This window comes from Saccopteryx bilineata, chromosome 1 (assembly GCF_036850765.1).
Source record: "Saccopteryx bilineata isolate mSacBil1 chromosome 1, mSacBil1_pri_phased_curated, whole genome shotgun sequence".
NCBI classification, from domain to species: domain Eukaryota; kingdom Metazoa; phylum Chordata; class Mammalia; order Chiroptera; family Emballonuridae; genus Saccopteryx; species Saccopteryx bilineata.
Window position 1 is genome coordinate 393336442 of NC_089490.1, and position 19216 is coordinate 393355657.

Consider the following 19216-nt stretch of genomic DNA (forward strand, 5'->3'; position numbering starts at 1 on the left):
TCTCTGGCTACCTCCAAAAAATTACCTAATAAAATCCAGTGCTCACTTCAGTACATATACTAAAATTAGAAAAATCTCCTCATGTGTAATCTTTACAACTAGGATTTCTAATCTCTTATTTGCTTCTGTTTAGTAGTGATGAGGAGGAGGAGGAAGAAGAAATGCTGATCAGTGAAGAAGAAATACCATTCAAAGATGACCCACGAGATGAAACCTACAAACCCCATTTAGAAAGGTATGTCTCATTTTACTTCAGACATGTCAATGAAAAATAAATTTTTTGGAAAGCCCTGTTACTTGTACATGTGAGGAATGGTTAGCTGGAAATCACATTTCATGAACCTAAGAGTTATAATTTTACAGCCTGACCAGGTGGTAGCGCAGTGAATAAAGCGTTGACTTGGGATGCTGAGAACCCAGGTTTGAAACTCGAGGTCGCCGGCTTGAATGCAGGCTCGTCCAGCTTGAGCAAGGGATCATAGACTGGTTGCTGGCTTGAGCCCAAAGGTCACTGGCTTCCAAGGGGTCTCTGGCTTGGCCGAGTCCCCCAGTCGAGGCATGTATGAGAAGGAATCAATGAACAACTAAAGTGCTGTAACTACAAATTGATGCTTCTCATCTCTATCCCTTCTTGTCTCTCTGTCTCGCTCTTGCTTTAAAAAAAAAAAGGAGTTATAATTTTATAATAAATTGATTATAACCCTTGTTATCACATTTACCTTGAAAGGATACTTTGCAGGATACCTATGTTTAAATGTATTTGTGTTTACAGGGAAACCCCAAAGCCACGGAGAAAATCAGGGAAGGTGAAAGAAGAAAAAGAGAAGAAAGAAATCAAAGTAGAAGTAGAGGTAGAGGTGAAAGAAGAAGAGAATGAAATTAGGGAAGATGAGGAACCCCCTAGGAAGTAAGTGGGCAGTTACTATTGAAATGGAAACCTAACATTTTGAAGCCACTAGTGGGAAAAAGGGGGGAATGTGAGGGATGGTGTTGTCATATTCTTACAGGGTTGGGCAAAAGTAGGCTTGCAGTTATGAGTGTGCAAAACAATTTATTACCATATTATTTTCCGTACGGACGGCTGTGAACCTACTTTAACCCCACCTTGTATTAATGCCGTAAGCAGCTGACAGTTGTATTGCAGACTCTTCTCAGAAACGTGAAAAGTTTAAATCAAGGCTGTATAAAGATATACAAGTGAATGGGCAACACAGTAGGTACAAGGAGGGCTGCAGAGGAGTAGAAGAGCAAGAAAGTATGACAAATGTGGGTCTTCAAAAGAAAGGCAGAGGCGGCCATTGATGTAATAACCTTGGTCAGGTGAAAGCGTCCTGTGTAGCAACCATTTCTTGCTGCAGTAATAAGATTCTTTCCTCTTTTTTAAGTGGTTAGGATTTTTGATTCTATTGCAAGAAGACTATATATTTTTAGGGTTTTTAAAAGATAATAGACTCTTTCATAATATTTTTTAAATTGACAAGATTTAACTGAAACAGTGCTTCAGGTAGTAATGTTGAGGCTTATCCAGATTGTCCATAGTATTGTACAGTTTATGAACGGTATATACTGAACTTGTGATGCAAACTTATTTGAAAGTAGTATCACTCCAGGGAGAAATCTTTGGTTTGCCAGATAGCTCTGTGACTTCACGTATTCTGGGTTACCCTTGTTTCTGCCAGTTGCTCTTTGGCCTTGAGTTTACATGTTTTCAACCACCCTCCACTCAGTAAGCTTCCATCCAGAATATGTGGACAGTTTACTCTATTTTTTCCCTTATAGGAGAGGAAGAAGGCGAAAAGATGACAAAAGTCCACGATTACCCAAAAGGAGGTAAGTATTTACACTCCTGTGTTGTACCTTGTTTCTGGAGTTAGGCGCTTTACTCATGTTTGGCCTCATAGTAATTCTGCAGGAATGGACAAAATCAACTTTATGAATGTCTTCGATGCAAAGTTTCTGATTCCACTGCAGGAACTTAATGTTTCTAAAAGTCTTAATACTTTTTTTATATTTTAGGGGTTATTTACTTTGCACAATATGTAGTATAAAGTTGCTATTCCATAGATAGTGCAGGCAGAGTTGAAGGTCACTGGGCAGACCTCTGTTCTGTTGCTAACTTCTCTCGTACTTGCTGGTGACAGGAAAAAGCCTCCTATCCAGTACGTGCGCTGCGAGATGGAAGGGTGCGGGACCGTTCTTGCTCACCCTCGCTATTTGCAGGTCAGTGGAGTTCTGTAAGGAGCTTTGCAGGTTCTGTGCCGTTGCTAGTTCTCAAGCTTGATGAGACCTTGTAATGTGGACTTTGTGTAGGCTTTATCATTGACATGCAATGTCAAGAAAAAGTTCTTTCTTTAAACATGAAATTACTTCAGTCGTTGTGTTAAGAGACAGAAAAGAGTGTCTCTAAGAACCAGAGCCCAAACAGAGTTTCCTTGGAATCTTGGAAAGTTCCAGTGTTTCCCATTGTGCTATAAATACTTCAGATACAAGGCGATTGTAATGACACACCAAGGCACAAATGAACAGATTTTATTCAATGTGTATTTTTAAAAAAATTAAATTAGTAACTCAAGCCAGTCATTTCTTGAATACTGTTTAAAATAAGTTTAAAAACTTTAGTTTGTAGGGTTTTTATGAAGTAAGTAGGTTTTTTAAAATATGAATAATGATATAGGTTATGTTTAGGTTTCACAGAAAACATGAAAGGGAAATACTTCTTACTAAACTTTAAGAAATGCCTGTTTGATGTTTAGTTTGGCAGCAAGTGTAACATGGATTCGGGCTTTACTTTCTGATTTGGTTCTGGTCCTGTTACAATGATAGCTAGTACTCTTGTATGTGTCATTTGCTACACAAAGCACCGTGCAGTATGATCTCTGTATCTCACAACAGTGCTATGGGGCGGGTGATCTCCATTTTACAAATGAGAACTGGATCTTACGATAATTAAGTCACATCTCCTGAGATCAGTCACACTGCTGTGTTAAATAACCGGCCCAGATTGGAATCCAAATTTATTTCCATAGCCCGTGTTCTTAACTATTTGATTTTATTGCCTCTATCCAAAAATAAAGTACTTGATTTTCCTTCAGCATTTTTTGACTTAGCAAAGGACAGGCACTTAGGAAGCCTTAATTTTTATCCCTCTTCACTTTCTTTTATTGTTTTAGCACCACATTAAATATCAGCATTTGCTAAAGAAGAAATACGTATGTCCCCATCCCTCCTGCGGGAGACTCTTCAGGCTCCAGAAGCAACTTCTGCGACACGCCAAACATCATACAGGTACTTGCAAAATCAGATGTGTATGCCAAACATCATACAGGTACTTGCAAAATCAGATGTGTTATCAGGCAGATGAAGAATGCACTGTACTTCTAAGTGCAGGTTGGGAGTGGTTTGTATTTTCCTAACATAAATCTGAAAAGAGTACAGTCACTTGTGAAAGGAAGGTGGGAAAGGAAATGTGATGACATACATTTTATAAGGGATGAACAAACTCTGGCTTTTAATTTTTTCCCTTGGATTTCTTTGAGAAGAACCCTTCATGGAGCCCGTGTGGTGTGACCCGAACAATTTGCATATGTCGTTGCATATCTGTCCAGCATCACCAAGTTGGCTGTATCCGTCTTGTTTTACAGTCAGGCAACCACAGGTTTAGCAATGTTAACTTAACTTGTGTTCACACAGCTAGTCTTTGGTGAAACCAAGATTTTCTAATTCTGTTTTGTGTAGATGCTTGCAGAGAAAAAGCCTAAATGGTAAATAGGTTTACTTATACATAGTTTACAATAACTACTAAATGGTTCCTGGGACTTTGCTGCTGTTGACTCATAAAGGCTAGCTATTAAATTCACAGGTAACCTCCGGTAGGAGCTGTTGGCTCAAAAAAGAGAAACAGAGTGTTTCAGTGGCACACATTACAGGCTAGATTCAGAGTTCATTCATTTCAGCCATTGACAGTCTCAGTGCAGTGTAGCCAGTAGGAACAGTTGGGGGCGATATTCAAGCTGATCGGTACGTGCCAGACACTTGATAGATACGTGTTACCTTCCCAGCTGTCGTAGTCCTGAGACCAGGAATTCCAGTTGCAGAACTAGCATGTCTCCTGCCTGAGGTCACACTGACATGTGGACCCTTTGCTTCACTTACCGTATGTGTGACGTAGGCAGGTTTCATCGTTTTCTCACTTTGCCTCATCTGTAAAGTAGATTAACTAAGATGTCATTGAATGTTGATGACACCAGGTCATAAGGATGAGATGATATCACATACTGGGCTATTTATTACACAGGGCCTGGCACCTGGTAGACTTTCAACAAACACCAGGGTTTGAACTTAGGTCTCCATCATTTCAGTCATTTCAAAGTGTGCAGCCCCGCGTCGTGCTGTGTTTCTGCAGAGAGAGCGCACCTGCACGGTCTGCTTGCTGCCGCCATGCTCTGCGCGCCTTCTCCCTGTGCTTTCTGTTTCACAGAAAAGGACTGTTTTTGTGAAAAAAACTATTGTGTTACAGAAAGGCACTTTCTGCTAACCAGTTTAGACTATTTTAGCTAAATATCACAAGCCTGCTGTGACAAACTGTTTTAGAAATTCAGTTCATTCCAGATCATTTATATTTGGTTAACAATTTTATGATGTCAGTGGAGAAAGCTTTCTTTTTCCAAATTAGTACATATGGACTCCCTTTGAAAATATAATTTGCTTAAACATGGATACCCCACTCAGTTTGCCATGTGGCTGTGGAGCTGGCGAAGTGGACAAGCCCTGGGCAGTATGCAGTGTTGTTGACTCTGGTTACAACGTCTCCTACTTGTCCTGCAGAATATAGGCCATGAAGCACCGGCATCACTTGAGTTCTGGTCAGAGACAGAATCGCAGGTCCTGCCTCAGACCGGCTGAATCAGCCTCTGCATTTAGTAAGATCCCCAGGTGATGCTAAGTACAGTCAAGCTTGACAACAACTGGGCTCTTCTCTACTTAGTTTTGAAATTGTTTGGGATTGAGTACAGGGTTAATTTTGTTACCGTTTACCTTTAAACTTAGGCAGAGAAAATGTAGCACTCATTCATTCAACAAATGATACTAAGCATGTTTGCTCCTCTGGGAGCCAAGTGATAAAGCAATGATGAAGTACAGTACTTTTGTGCTGCATAGATTACACACCATGTTAGCAAATTTATCAGTCCTGGGAGGGGGTAGGCGTGTGCATGATGGAGGTAGCTGGGCGCAGGAGATGTGGAGTCAGACAGCAGGGGAAGCACAGGTGCTGTGCTGGATCCTGGAGAGGAAGGGTCAATTGTTTACCTTGCGTCACAGTTTTAAACAATAAAATCGATGGAAAATGTAGTTTAGTTGCCAAGTAAGCAATTTTTCTAAGGTCTGGATTACTGGTAAAGTTAAGATTAGGATTTTTTCTTTTTTTTTTTTTTGTGACAGAGACAGAGAGGCGGAGAGAGGAACAGAAGCATACAGACAGACAGACAAGAAGGGAGAAAGATGAGAAGCATCAGTTCTTTGTTGCAGCACCTTAGCTGTTCATTGATTGCTTTCTCATATGTGCCTTGACCAGGGTCTCCAGCAGAGCCAGTTATCCTGGCTCAAGCCAGCGACCTTTGGGCTCAAGCCAGCGACCATGGGGTCATGTCTGTGATCCCATGCTGAAGCTGATGAGCCTGCACTCAAACGAAATGAGCCCATGCTCAAGGCAGTGACCTCGGGGTTTTGAACCTGGGTCCTCTGCGTCCCAGTCTGATGTTCTGTCCACTGCGCCACTGCCTGATCATGCAAGATTAGGATTTTAGTTCTTATATATTTCTATCTAGCTCCTTTTTTAAAAAAATAGATCCTTATACTATACGTGGAGTATAAAGAAAAACAAAAAAGCTATTTCTACTTCAGTTTTTGTTTATCCAGTGTTTATATATTGAAAACAGTCTTGCTTTTGCTTTAAATTGGCCTGCCTGCTCATCTGCTTACTTATTGTAAACTAGGAAAAAAATAGATTCTGAGTGAACAGTAAGCCCATTATTTTTCTCCTTAGATCAGAGGGATTATATTTGTGAATACTGTGCTCGGGCTTTCAAGAGCTCCCACAACCTGGCAGTGCACCGGATGATCCACACGGGCGAGAAGCCGCTACAGTGAGTAGTTGCTTATCGGCCGGCACCTGGGGAAACGTGCGTGGACTCCCCTGGACGGTTAGCCCTTTCCAAACAGTTCAGCTGCCACTCTGCTTTGCTTTTACCATTAACAGTGGGTATTGTTTGGGGAGCTACTTAGTGAACTCTCTTTCATTTCTTCTGTCTTTTAAACAGAAGGAAAAAAGCAGATTAGTGTTTTGTTTGGTAGCCTTTGTAGCCATTCACAGGACATGAGTTACTATTGCTTCTGAGTTTGCAGCCTCTGCATTTGCACCCTGACTGAGTCAGAGCTCCTGACTTCTCTGTCTGATCAGCCCTTTCCCACCCTCCATAGGTGCGAGATCTGCGGGTTCACTTGTCGGCAAAAGGCCTCCCTAAATTGGCACATGAAGAAGCATGATGCAGACTCCTTCTACCAGTTCTCTTGCAATATTTGTGGCAAAAAATTTGAGAAGAAGGACAGTGTAGTGGCACACAAAGCAAAAAGCCACCCTGAGGTGCTGATTGCCGAAGCGCTGGCCGCCAACGCCGGCGCCCTCATCACCAGCACAGATATCTTGGGCACTAACCCGGAGTCCCTGACACAGCCTGCCGATGGTCAGGGCCTTCCTCTCCTTCCTGAGCCCCTGGGGAACTCGGCCTCCGGAGAGTGCCTCCTGCTAGAGGCCGAAGGGATGTCCAAGTCGTACTGCAGTGGGCCGGACCGGGTGAGCCTGATGGCCGACGGGAAGATCTTTGTGGGGAGCGGCAGCAGCGGGGGCACTGAAGGGCTGGTCATGAACTCAGATATTCTCGGTGCTACCACAGAGGTTCTGATCGAAGACTCAGACTCCACTGGACCTTAGTAGAAGGGAAGACTTTAGGCACTGGGACAGCTCAGACTTTGTACTTAAAAGATAAAAAGGACAAAAAAAATGTAAAGCATTTAAGATCTAGTAAAATAACTGAAGGGCCTGCTCTTTCCGATGTGGATCACAACACACACACACACACACACACACACCCTCTCCTCCCTTCCCCTCTATAAAATTGATGTTGCCTTTCCAGAAAGGTAGACAAAAAATAAGCTCTTCCAGTGAGGGATCCCTCATGCTCAGTTCCAGCCAGGCAGACTTCCTGCTCACAGCAGATGCCCTTTTCCAAACTCGGATTCTTCCGTGCTCGGGTCAGCTTTTAACTCTTAGTCGTATGTACTGTCCTCTGAATCCCTTCTCTCCTTCCCTGCTGCCCTATGGTCTGGCTTCTACCCACTGCAGCACGCTGCCCTCCAAGTATCCTAGAATTCTAATCTCCGGAGGCTGGCAGCTTGACTTGGCACTTTAGGGCCCCTTCGCAGGGAGCGCTGTTAAAACAGCACACATCTCACGCCCTTCTCCTCCGTTCCTCACTGGGTTGCAGAAAGGAAGGAAACATGGGGACCACTCTGACCCCAGCACTTCAGTCCCCCTTCCAACACCTCTGTAAGGTTCTTCGTGGTGCTCACTTCTGGGAAGCAGGTCCCCACAGGGAGAGGCTGCCCGCTCCGTGGTCTCTCTGACCATAGGGTGGGACCGGTGAGACAGTGAGAAAAGTCCCAGTCTAATGGCAGAAATTTGCACTTTGAACATGTGTGTTTTTTGTGTTGTGGAACCTGAAATTTCTTATTTATTAACGGAAAGTGATTTTTTTTTCTTTTTTGTCTTTGTTGCTATATTTTGTGGGGCCAGGAGAGATACGATTATTCTGACATGGGGTCCTTTCCATAAGAGGTACTTTTGAAGGCAAGATAGAGGGTTGAAGAAGCACAGCCAGCCTCTGAAATCACAGCTCTCCAGTGGCCTTGAAGCTGGTCCTCAGCACTAATAAAATCACTACAGTAGCTTAGTGCTTTTTGGAAGCCTTTTTAGGGAAGAATGCTAGATTTGAGGTAACTAGTGCTCTGTACGTTTTTAGAGCATTGAGATTTGGGAATTTTGAGGGGATGAGAAAGATTGTTCAGGGTCTGAATTACAGATAAAAGATTTTCTCCTGTAAATTTGTTTTTGTTTCTGCTTTGCTTTATCATCGATTCATTCCGTCTCCTGAGTAGTGAAGGGCACTGCCATTAGTGAAGGAATGGTCTAGGCATCATTCAGTTTTACTTCAGAGAAAATTGCTTTGTTCCATTTCCCGTTTCTAACACACTCAGAAGGGGAAAGGCTTCAACAGACAAACATAATGTAGTGATGGCTTCGGTTTCCCCTAAGATCCCGGGAACTCCCACTTTCCTTGAGGTAGAGGGGTTTTAATGGGGTGAACTGATTGTCACTGTTCACGAGAGAGACAGGTCGTGGTTTTGTGTAAGTTCGTAACTCCCAGAAGACAAAACTTCTTTCAGTTCGTTTGTAGGCAATTAGAAGGACGGTTTCTGTCCTGTGTACCTCAGAACTGGAATTCAGGGCTTGCCCTGGGGGTGCGTTGTCTGTCAGAAATGTGCGATGGCTGGTGGAAAGAATGAAGTTTTGCTGAGAACAAAATAAGGAACAGTTTGTTTTTCACAAACACTAAAACTATAAATTTTTCCTTTGATTTTTTTTTTCCCCAAGAAGAGGGGTAAGGAAATGTCAGCTCTGAAAGAGGCTTACTTTCCACCCACCAGTGTCGGCAGTTGGGATGCCAGGGAGTCGGGCGTGGCACGTCCACAGTGCGCGGTCTGTAAGCACTATTGTTTCTCTGCTGAGTGCTGCAGATTTGCCGCCCTCCGTGTGGGGCAGAAAGTGGAGTGAGGATAGAGGGATGTAGAGTATGCTTTCCTGCCCACAGCAAGGATTTGGAGTGGACTCCGGTATGCTGACTAGAAAACAATACATGAATGATTGGGTGGGTCTACAACAAAGTTGTTTGCCCCCAATTTAAGTCCATTTTGACTGTTTTACTAGCTAGCATCTGTCCCACATTCACCTTTGTCTTGGTCACATTTATCTTATCCTTTGTGTCCATAAATGACATTTTTGGTAGTTGGCCGTCAGATATTTTAGCCATGTACACAAAAGCAAACTGCGGTGCAAAAAATACCTTTATAGATGTGCTCTTTCCCATCTCACACTCCTCTTCCCACCAAAGACAAGTAGTTAGTTCTAGTAATTAAAAATATCTCTTCTTCCTCTTTTTTTTTTTTTGTCCTCTTCATAGCTACCATTTGCCTACAATTTGCTTCAATAAATTATTATAGCAGTTTGCAATAAATTTTAAAATCTTTTTCATGGACTTCCACCTTTTGAGAAAGGGATGCCAGCATGGGAGAGCGTTGGGTTTTAAGTACACTAACTTTTACTGCACTCTCGACCTGTTTTCCTTTCTGTTCCTCATGCCTTCCCGGGGGCTCTTTCACTTTGAAAATTCCGCATTTCCTAGTCACAGTCAAATCTGCTACCTTTTCCCCACTGCTCATTCTCCATCTTGAATTGGCAGTTCTAGAGTCTGAAAAGGTAGTTGCGATTCAAGCATTATTTCTGTGCTTCCCCCTTATTTGATTGCCCAGGGTTATTTTACATTATTGAGACTTAATATGCTTCAGAGAGTTTAGATAATAAACACTGGCCAGGATTACTGGGAGTAAAAAATATATATATTAAGGTATGGGAAAGCATCCACGTAGAGCACTTGAACCTCCTTTGTACCTGTTTGGAGAAAAAAAATATAAAGAGTGTATTAAACCTGAGCTTATTACAGTCTGGTTGTTTGAAATCCCATTTTCCTCTCCTGTCTTTTCCCCACTTTCCAATGTACTCAAGAAAATTGAAAAATTGTAATGGATCAACTTAAAATATTTTATTTCCTAAAAGCCTTTTTGCCTATGTAATGTGCAGGACCCTTCTCCTTTGATGGGAGAGACAAGTAGTTACCTGAATCTAGGTTGAAAAAGTTATGTAAAAAGAAATTATAATAAAAGGGATACTCTGCTTTTCAAATTCTTGTTTTCTCTTAATCTAGGTAAGGCATATCCAAAATAAATATGTAAAGAAAAATATGAGCAGTTGTCTTCATGGAAGCAGCTGGTCTTCCTTGGCTGTAGTAAGTTAGAGTTGTTCTTGGGTGAAACAGTTGCTTCTGCTCAGGACCCAGGTGCCCTCAGCAGGTTTCAGGTGGCAGAGAGGGCACTTGTTGAGAACCAGGTAGTTGGTCTTGATTCCTAAAGCTGAGGTGCCATGTGATCCTGTGATCAGCTGGCAGACTACTAACTAAAAAAAAGAAAAGATACTTTTACATCTTAAAAGGCCTACTGTGACAGCCACTGGCCTCATTTCTCTCTCCCTTATCATCCTTTATTGTTTACCTGTGGAAATTTGCCCCTGAGAAGGTATGTGTTTCAGTTAGAGGCTCTGTGATATGAAATAATAAAAGTTAATTGATTGATTTGAAGATGAAATTTGCAACCTCTACCCAGTCAGCACCATCCTCACCTACTGAGTTAAATGTAAGTAGAATAGCAACTCTCCAAGTGCTTTTAAACGTTTTAGTCCTCATTTCAAAGCCCCAGTCATTCTCCTATTTTGGTAAGAAGCCTATGGTATGACTGATAAGGATGAAGAAGAAAAGCATGTTGTCACTTGAGTGAGTCGGCCTTAGAAATGTTACCAAGTCCAGTTTGGGTGTTTCCGTCCTTTGGGAAAGAAGAGGCCGGAGCAGGACCTTCCTCCTGCTGTAGCTGGGAAGAGGGCACAGTGATTGGGAGTAAGGGTACTTTCTTTTCTGATGATTTATAATCCAGTGTAAACTAAATTCATTACAAAAGGATAGGACTAAAACAAAACTTTTCTTTTTTTTTCTGAGGCTGGAAACGGGGAGAGACAGTCAGACAGACTCCCACATGCGCCCGACCGGGGATCCACCCGGCACGCCCACCATGGGGCAACGCTCTGCCCACCAGGGGGCGATGCTCTGCCCCTCCGGGGCATCGCTCTGTTGCGACCAGAGCCACTCTAGCGCCTGAGGTAGAGGCCAAGGAGCCTTCCCCAGTGCCCGGGCCATCTTTGCTCCAATGGAGCCTCGGCTGTGGGAGGGGAAGAGAGAGACAGAGAGGAAGGAGAGGGGAAGGGGTGGAGAAGCAGATGGGCGCTTCTCCTGTGTGCCCTGGCCGGGAATCGAACCCAGGACTTCTGCACGCCAGGCCGACGCTCTACCACTGAGCCAACTGGCCAGGGCCAAACAAAACTTATCTTTAAAGGATCTTTTTCACATAACTTTGTTTCTTGAACAAAATGTGATCTAAACAGTGAAATTGGAAGGTCAGTGGGAGAAACAGCTGTAGAATCAAATACCTATTCTGAAATTTTGAGCATGGTTATTGGATTTTGTGCACATTATTTAATTTTTTTAAGTCTCAAGTTCTTAGGTAAGGTGGGGGAAATAATACTTACAGAATTATTCTGAAGATCAGGTACCATGTCTGGCCCATGTGAGATGCTTAATAAATGGTAGGGCTCTATCAATAGTAATAATGGAATCTTCCTGAATCCTTTACCAGGCAAAAGAAAGAAAGAAAAAGGATACGGGGAGCAGTAGGGATGGTGATAATAAAATGAACTGGTTATATGTGTGTAAAGTAGATCACATTAGGCAGGGTGTCATGGGGATTAGTGAGATAGTGACCTTGTTGCTAAGTGCAAAAGCAAAACAATGACATAAAAACAAGTCCACCAGGCACTCGGAGGAGGAGAGCGATGGAGGCAGACACTGCAGGAAAAGCACTGAGTAAAAGGGGCCTTTGATTCCACGGGCACAAAAATCCACAGCCAGGAATTTGCTGCCACTTGTGAGTCAGGCAGGGGGTGGGGGTAGAGAATGCCCAGTGGATTTAGTCTGAGAGTCACATTTCTTATTTGGACCAGTGTAGACAGAAACAAACTCAGCTCGCTTGTCTCCTGGGACAGTTGAGTTAGGGGATGGCTTTCGCAGAACATTCAGCGCCGACCCCTCCCCGCCGGGACCTCTGCAGCCGCTCTATCTGGCTAGCAAGGAAGATTCGTTCCGACCTGACCGCGCTCATGGAATCTTATGTAAGTTGCCTGCTTTGCTGTTATTTTTCACTTCATTTATTTTGCTCCAACCCCTTACCCATAATGCTGCAACCCCATTACTGATTATGAAAGCCCTAATCATACAGTCAGTTCTATATTGGACACTTACATCATTTGACCTGGCCCCTTCCCTTAAGGAAACTTATATAAGCTTGTTTTCTTTGGGTTTTTTAGAAAACCTGTTTCTTCAGTAGAAAATACACATGGGGTGCCATGTAGTGTTGGCTGTCTGTCTCGGGGGCTGTTCCAAATCAGGTTGCCCGCCATGTGAATTCTACCAGAATGGATTAACCAGAAAGCCCTCTTAAGTTTGGGTTCTTCATAATACATTATTCTGAATTTTTGAACTGGGTAAACGAAAGGTAGAGTAAGGTTGACAGAATTAGGAGGAGAACAGTGTAAACCCAACCAATTTCTCCTATAGAATATCAGCCACTCACTTTTTAATGAAATACATCAAAAGTGTTTTTGGGTCTAAATAGAAAGGTTACCTACAGTATCAAAAGGATTCCCTAGAAGATTCATGGGGACATGGGGAAGTGTTACACCCTTAAGGTGTGAACTGTGGGTTCCGGTTGGTGTTCTGATGGGAGATTCTCACCAGTCTGCCTAAGACCTGGGTGGAAACACCCCAGACCCTGTAGAGTATCTTTGCACAGCCCCACCGGGCGGAAATCAGACTCAGAAGTACCAGTTGTTTAAGTTGATTTCCCCTGAATTCTCTAAAAGATGGTCCTCACTGACTAGGCAGTGGAGGAGAGGATGATTAGAAAAATTCTATAATGGCTACATTCGAGGGCTTCCTAGAGTGTAGCCTGTGTCTTCAAGTATGTTTAACATACTTAAAACTTGAGTATGATTGAAATACTCTAGGAGGGAGTTTAAAGTTGGAGGGAAAAGCTATCCAAGATGAGTGGTTTTCAACCTGTAGAACCTGGTGAAAGTTGTAGATTCTCCCCCCAAAATGAACAAGTAGTCAAAGCAGTATGTATAGTTTCAGGGACAGTGTGGTCTTCCTCAAGTCCAGTCATGGACCCCAAATCAGGGGTTTCTGTTCTAGACTTTATTTTCTGTATAATTTGGATCCATGACCAGGGAGGCAAATAGGATTTTATATGAGGTTTGGGAAGGACTGAAGTGAGAATGTTGGGTTGGTTACAGACGATGTGACGTTTTCCTGTATCCGTGGCCAGGTGAAGCATCAGGGCCTGAGCGAGGACATAGACTTGGACTCCATGGACGGTGTGCCCACGGCAGGCAGCGACCGGTGGAGCGAGCTGACTGAGGCCGAGCGGCTCCAGGAGAACCTTCAGGCCTATCGCACCTTCCACACTATGCTGACCAGGCTTCTGGAAGACCAGCGGGTGCACTTGACCCCGGCCGAAGGTGACTTCCATCAGGCTATACGTACCCTTCTCCTCCAGGTGGCTGCCTTTGCTTACCAGCTGGAGGAATTAATGGCGCTCCTGGAACACAAGATCCCACCCAGGGAGGCTGATGGGATACCCGTTATTGTTGGAGATGGTGGTCTCTTTGCAAAGAAGCTGTGGGGCCTGAAAGTGCTGCAAGAGCTTTCACAGTGGACAGTGAGGTCCATCCATGACCTCCGGGTCATTTCTTCTCATCAGACTGGGGTCTCGGCACATGGAAGCCACTATATTGCTAAAGACAAAAAAATGTAGCAGTACACCGTGCTCTCCCTTTCTGTTCTAACGGAGTGTACATAGTTGTCTGAGGCCTTACTTTCCCATTCTTAAGTTTTTGAAAACCTTTCAGACCGCAGGCGTTTTCATCAAGCAGGATTGGAGATCCGGACGAATGGGCACACAGGTTTCCTTGGCGGGAGGTTGAGTGTGGGGCCCGGGACATTGTTCCACTTCAGCGCGCTAACCTTTACCACCCACTGAGTAATCTCTGCAGACATTTAACAGCCTCACAGGATAAATATATCTTCAACTCGAGTCCTAGAAGACTTCTGAGAGGACTATAACAGGGCATTAAAAACCGTGGACGCTATCCGATTCAAACTCTTGGGTAATAAAAATAGTAACTAATGTTGAGTTCCTCCTATACTGAAGCAGTATGCCAGAGGCTTTATGTCGATTGTCGTTTTCACAGCCCTGTTGAGGGAGATGGTGGTATTTCCATTTGACAGATGAGATGACAGGCTCACAGAAACTTCTAACTAGTTCAAGATTACTCACCCAGCAAACGGCACACAAAGTTTGAACCCAGATCTTTCTCATTCCAAAGCCTCTGTGCCCTTCGTGGCTGAGGCCTGACTAGAAATAGTCCCTGCGCCTCTCTGCCAGAGGGTTGGAACATGAGAGTGTCCTCTGTCCCTCGCCTTGCGCTGAGAAAACAACCCCCTTACGGTAGTCTCACTCATCTCGTTTCACTTTCCTCGGTTTCAGGTACCATGCTCAACCATGGTGCAAAAATATTAAATGGAAAACTCCAGAAATAAGCAATTTGTAAGTTTTAAATTGCACACTATTCTGAGTACTGTGATGGACTCTCACGCAGTCCCGCTCCACCCTCCCAGGACGCACCATTTCTCTGTCCAGCGGAACCACACTGTGTGCACTCCCCACCTGTCAGTCACTTAGCCGTCTTCGTTAGCAGAGAGGTACTGCATTCACATAACATTGTAATAATCGCTTTATTTTTAGTTACTAATCTCTTACTGTTAAAAAACATAAGGGGTTCTCTACTGTCTGTGGTTTCAAGCATCACGTGGGGGTCTTGGAAGGTATCACCCAGGATAAGGAGGGACTAGCATACATATTCTGAAGGGCAGAGTTTTAGTGTCAGAGGCAGTATTTCTTGTCCCTATTTGGCAAAGAGAGCGGAGGCGATCTGTTTGGGGAAAGACTGGGCCGCCCAACCTCCAAACTTAGGAAGCTGTGCGATAGATACTACATCATGCTTTCAAGTGTCCGCTGACGTTTATGAGCTCAGGGTTGGGCACAGCCTCTACCAGGTTCCCACACGGTCACTGGAATCAGCAGTGCTCTGATAGTCACTGTAACCGAAGCGTTCATGGACAGTGGGTTAAAAAGTCACAGAGCTCCGCGTTCTCTGGACTTAGTCCTGAGGAGAGGGCGAGGCCCCTCTTCCCAGTGGGAGAGCCAGGGACGCTAAGACAATGCACAGCAAAGCCTCTGCGCTTCACCACCAAGGGGCCTGCTCTTTGTTTCCTGTTCCTGAGGGGAAACGGATGAGAAGTACTGGCCAGTACGCGAGGGCGTTAGCAGAAAAGTTCACTCGCAGCGGGGCTTATGAACCAATGCAAATGTGAATCAAAAAGTTCTCAGGTGTATCTTTTTATACCACTGATTAATTAAGACTCAATACCTTGGATTGGGGGCCCAAATCAATTTGGTTTAGTACTTATTTTAGGCTTTTGCGTTAAATGAGCCACAAGTCAGGGCTAGCTCACATGGGTTCCATGAAGTGGGATGGGTGCCTGAGCTTGTGTCCTTCACCACACGGGGTCATGTCCAACACTTCATGAAGTCAGTATTATCAGAAGATTTCTGGGGTAGAACTGAGGGCAATACAGGGGAAATAAGGCCCTGCTCTTCCATATGGAAACAAGGTTGTATGTGCGTTCAGAGATCAAAGCTAAAGGCTGACATTTTAAGGCCCAGGTTTAAATGCTATTGAGTTCAAGGAGGAAGCCCAGCGAGGACCAGCAATCACTCCTTCCTGGAGTTGGGAGGAAGTATCTCAGTGGTTGGATGAGCACCAAGTCAACAGAAATGAGAAACAGGAAGGAGTTGCCCGGTTAGAAGACAGTGAGACCGCAATACCCAGAGAGGGCCGCCTGCCCCTAGAGGTTGATTGATTGGTTTTATTTCGTTTGTGATTTTGGTCTGGGTGGATGGTTACCCAGTTGAGTGTGTAGGGGTTTATTTAATTCAAGCTTTTCCTTATTTAAATTATCTCTTCCCCTTAAGAGCATTCTTTTTTTTATTGATAAGCTTATTAATGTGAAGTTCTTAAATGTATCTGTAGAATGAATACATTACAGTCTTTTTGTTTAATGGAGAAGGGTGACTAAAATTGCTTAGTGGGGTGTAACTGATCACAGACGTGCTAAATCTGAAAGGCACGACTCCGCGCCCAGAGTGTTGTCTTTTTATTCAGGTGTTGCAGCACACACACGGGCAGACGGACCTCAGGTCGGCGGGGCGCGGCGTAAGCTCTGCCCAGCGGCCTGTGAAGGAATGTTTATTTGTAAGAGGAGCATCCGAAGGGGCAGAGGGTCCAGAGAAGGTGCAAGTCCTGACCGTGGGCGGGGAGGAAATAGGAAGGTCTGTCAGCAGCTGGTCTGCGAGTGCACTCCCGGCGCTGTGCTGAGCTGTGTATCTGTTTCTTCAAGGAACTTGCAGTGTGCCTCAAAGGAAGTGTGGGGGAGACTCCTCAGGAAAAGATAAAGGATGAGGGAAATGAACAGTTAGCTCTAATAATAAAAGCATAAACATGAGTGGGTCTATGTGTATACACTACATCATGCTTCTCTGAATGGATGAAACCGATCGCATAGAGGGGGTTGACGTGAGGCCAGCGCTGTCGGTGTGTATCTCATAATACAGTCGGGTGATGGTGACACTGGGAGTATATATATTTTTAATCATCCACAATGCAAAAGAGATTCTTGATCGTTACACTTTAGTTCCTTTGTTAGATCTGTATATAGATAGGACCTCCAGGAGTCATATTTTTATATACATCTAAGCTATATATGTATAACTGTATTCTATGTGTGTATAGAATGTATAAATTCTGTTCTTTGCCCCTAACTTATTTTGTGAAGAGGATTTCTTCTATCCCACTGTCTCTAGAAACACATTTTCTGTGGAGAAAGAGAGTGTTTTCCTGAATCTGTCAAAGAATGGCATGTGTGAGAGTTGGTAAATTATTGCCTTGATTTAAGAGAGCAGTTTGGAAAAGATTTGCAAATTACCATCTACTCGAAGGCCAAGCATGGAATAAAATTATCTTTACGATAATCAGATTTGAGGGAAGTGAGTTTTAATAAAAATGGAAAGTGTAAAGTCATAACCCTGGCATTGTTGTTAGTTCAGGCTGCTGCAAGATTACAGCCCAAGGGGTGACTCACACTGCTGACCGCTGGTCAAGCGGGCAGAGGACAAGTGAATAGATCAGGGGGACATATCTGAAAAGTCGAGACTGATTTTTGTGACTCCACCTCTTGAAGGAGGTGAGCACGGGGGGGGGGGGGGTGGAGGGGGCAGAGGGGGCGCCTCCACCAGGATGAGAAAGGGATTGGTGAAGAGAAGTGGAGACAGAAAGTAGAGTTTGCATGCCGACTCTATTGATTGTGCAGTGCACGTGTGTTGCCCCAGGGTTGGGGCCTGGATGTTAGGAAGAATGGCTTGGCCCTGTCTCATCCCACCGCAGCGTGAGCATCAGACCCAAGAACGAACCCTCTGTCGGTACATTCAAAAAAGGAAGGTCACAGAAGTTTCCTCTCTGCTTAGAAGCTTCTCTAGAGCCATAAGGCAGCGACTTTCAGCTGGTGTGCCACCAGAATTTCTGACTGTTGAGTCAGGGGCCCTGACCTCTTTCCCCTCAGATTGTCAAAGAAAAAAATGACAACAGCCAACACAACAGTAACTGTCCGGTGTGAATGAATCAAAATTATACTTAATTTTTTTTGTCAGATCAGCAAAAAATACATTTTTTTTGGTGTGCCTCAGAATTTTAGTAATTAGTTTATGTGTGCCGTGAGATGAAAACCTAAGGTCTACTGATAAAGACAGTAAAACCAAGGTGGTGCCCCCTCCCAGGGGCCTAGTCGTGCCCTCTCCAGGAAAGTGGCAACTTGGAATAGAGCCTACCGTGCCTCAGGCCCTGGGGGAGAAGGGGAGCTGTAATCTCCTCTGCCTGCCTTTGGCTGCCTACGTGTAAAAAAAATTATGCACACACACAATTTATTCGTATAATTTGGTCTTTTGATGAAGTGTGTGGGGTGCGAGATAAGAAAACCCGCATGCATGTGATTCTTATATTACTTGACTTGATTTAATTTGGGCAGATGGAAAATAAAGGATGCAAGAATGCAAGATCACACTAAAGGTCTCACCTCAGCAAGACCATGAGTTGCTCCTTTCATTTCTGTTATTTTGGGATGAACACGGGGAATTTCCAGTGATTTCAACACGGGGTGGAATGTAAGCCTCCCGTCCGGGTGGGCGGCGCAGTCAGGCGTGCTGGGGAACTCTCTGCGATGCCAGCCACCGGGAAACCTCCCCGGCCGCTCCCCCCCCCCCCCCCCCCCCCCCCCGCAGCTGGCTGGCAGACGGGGAAGCTTTCTTTCACATGACTTCATTTCAAGAATTCCAAGCCCAATCAAGCCTTTGAAAGACACAAGAACCCATTTCTGGTCAGTTTGAAGGTAGAAACGAAGTTGTGGAAAATCACATAGGGAAAAATAGGAAAACTGCTAAGAGATTCTTTTTATTGACATGTTTAAGGTCATTTGAGATGGAATATTGCATTTACTTATGTCAGGCATCTCTATACCATTTTATGTCATTTAATCATCTGAGATACGATCTCATGTTCACAAATGAAGGACATGGGAATGTACAGGAACTTCTTCTCCAGGTCCTCTAGTATGTGACAGGACTGGAGTTTTAATTCTAGCTCCAAAGGTCACTCCACTCCACCCCACTGCCATGGGACTCCTAGTAATTGAGATTATCTAATACTGAAATTCACTTTTTTTTCTTTTAAATAAAGCCGGTTCAGACAGGTATGTACCAAATCTTTCCCTGTGGCAAAGTGTTAAGTTTCCAAACTTGGCGACAAATCACTTGTTCTGAGATCCTCATTTACAAAATGGAAATAACAAACACTAACTCACAGGTTGTCACATCATTTAGGCAGACTGAGTATCCAAAACTACTAATAAACAACATACAAACACTAGGTATTTTCAATGCCTTGAATAGCTTGGAATAATGTAAGACTTTCGCCTGAGGAGAGAGTTCTGTAAGTATC

The 19216-nt window shown here is 44.0% G+C and overlaps 2 protein-coding genes and 1 non-coding gene across 4 annotated transcripts in view; all 3 read left to right on the plus strand.

Annotated features, from left to right (window-relative positions):
* ZFP91 (ZFP91 zinc finger protein, atypical E3 ubiquitin ligase) overlaps positions 1-10072 on the plus strand; it is a 33464-nt gene extending 23392 nt beyond the window's left edge. The window contains exons 5-11 of one of the 2 annotated variants that reach the window (XM_066251578.1): positions 134-235; positions 773-907; positions 1780-1830; positions 2142-2220; positions 3171-3285; positions 6044-6143; positions 6478-10072. In XM_066251578.1, the coding sequence (XP_066107675.1) occupies positions 134-235; positions 773-907; positions 1780-1830; positions 2142-2220; positions 3171-3285; positions 6044-6143; positions 6478-6988 (1093 nt within the window). In that variant the 3' untranslated portion in view covers positions 6989-10072. The remainder of the gene's footprint in view (positions 1-133; positions 236-772; positions 908-1779; positions 1831-2141; positions 2221-3170; positions 3286-6043; positions 6144-6477) is intronic. The other variant, XM_066251579.1, reaches the window with a different exon arrangement.
* A 1281-nt stretch (positions 10073-11353) lies between these two features.
* CNTF (ciliary neurotrophic factor) lies at positions 11354-14235 on the plus strand. The gene is made up of 2 exons (XM_066251580.1): positions 11354-12160; positions 13375-14235. The coding sequence occupies exons 1-2, from the start codon at positions 12047-12049 to the stop codon at positions 13861-13863; spliced, it is 603 nt and encodes a 200-aa protein (XP_066107677.1). The 5' UTR covers positions 11354-12046; the 3' UTR covers positions 13864-14235.
* A 3741-nt stretch (positions 14236-17976) lies between these two features.
* Positions 17977-18119, plus strand: LOC136321159 (small nucleolar RNA SNORA67). The gene has a single exon (XR_010728448.1). It is a non-coding gene; the product is annotated as a small nucleolar RNA SNORA67 (small nucleolar RNA).
* The last annotated feature ends 1097 nt before the right edge of the window (positions 18120-19216 follow it).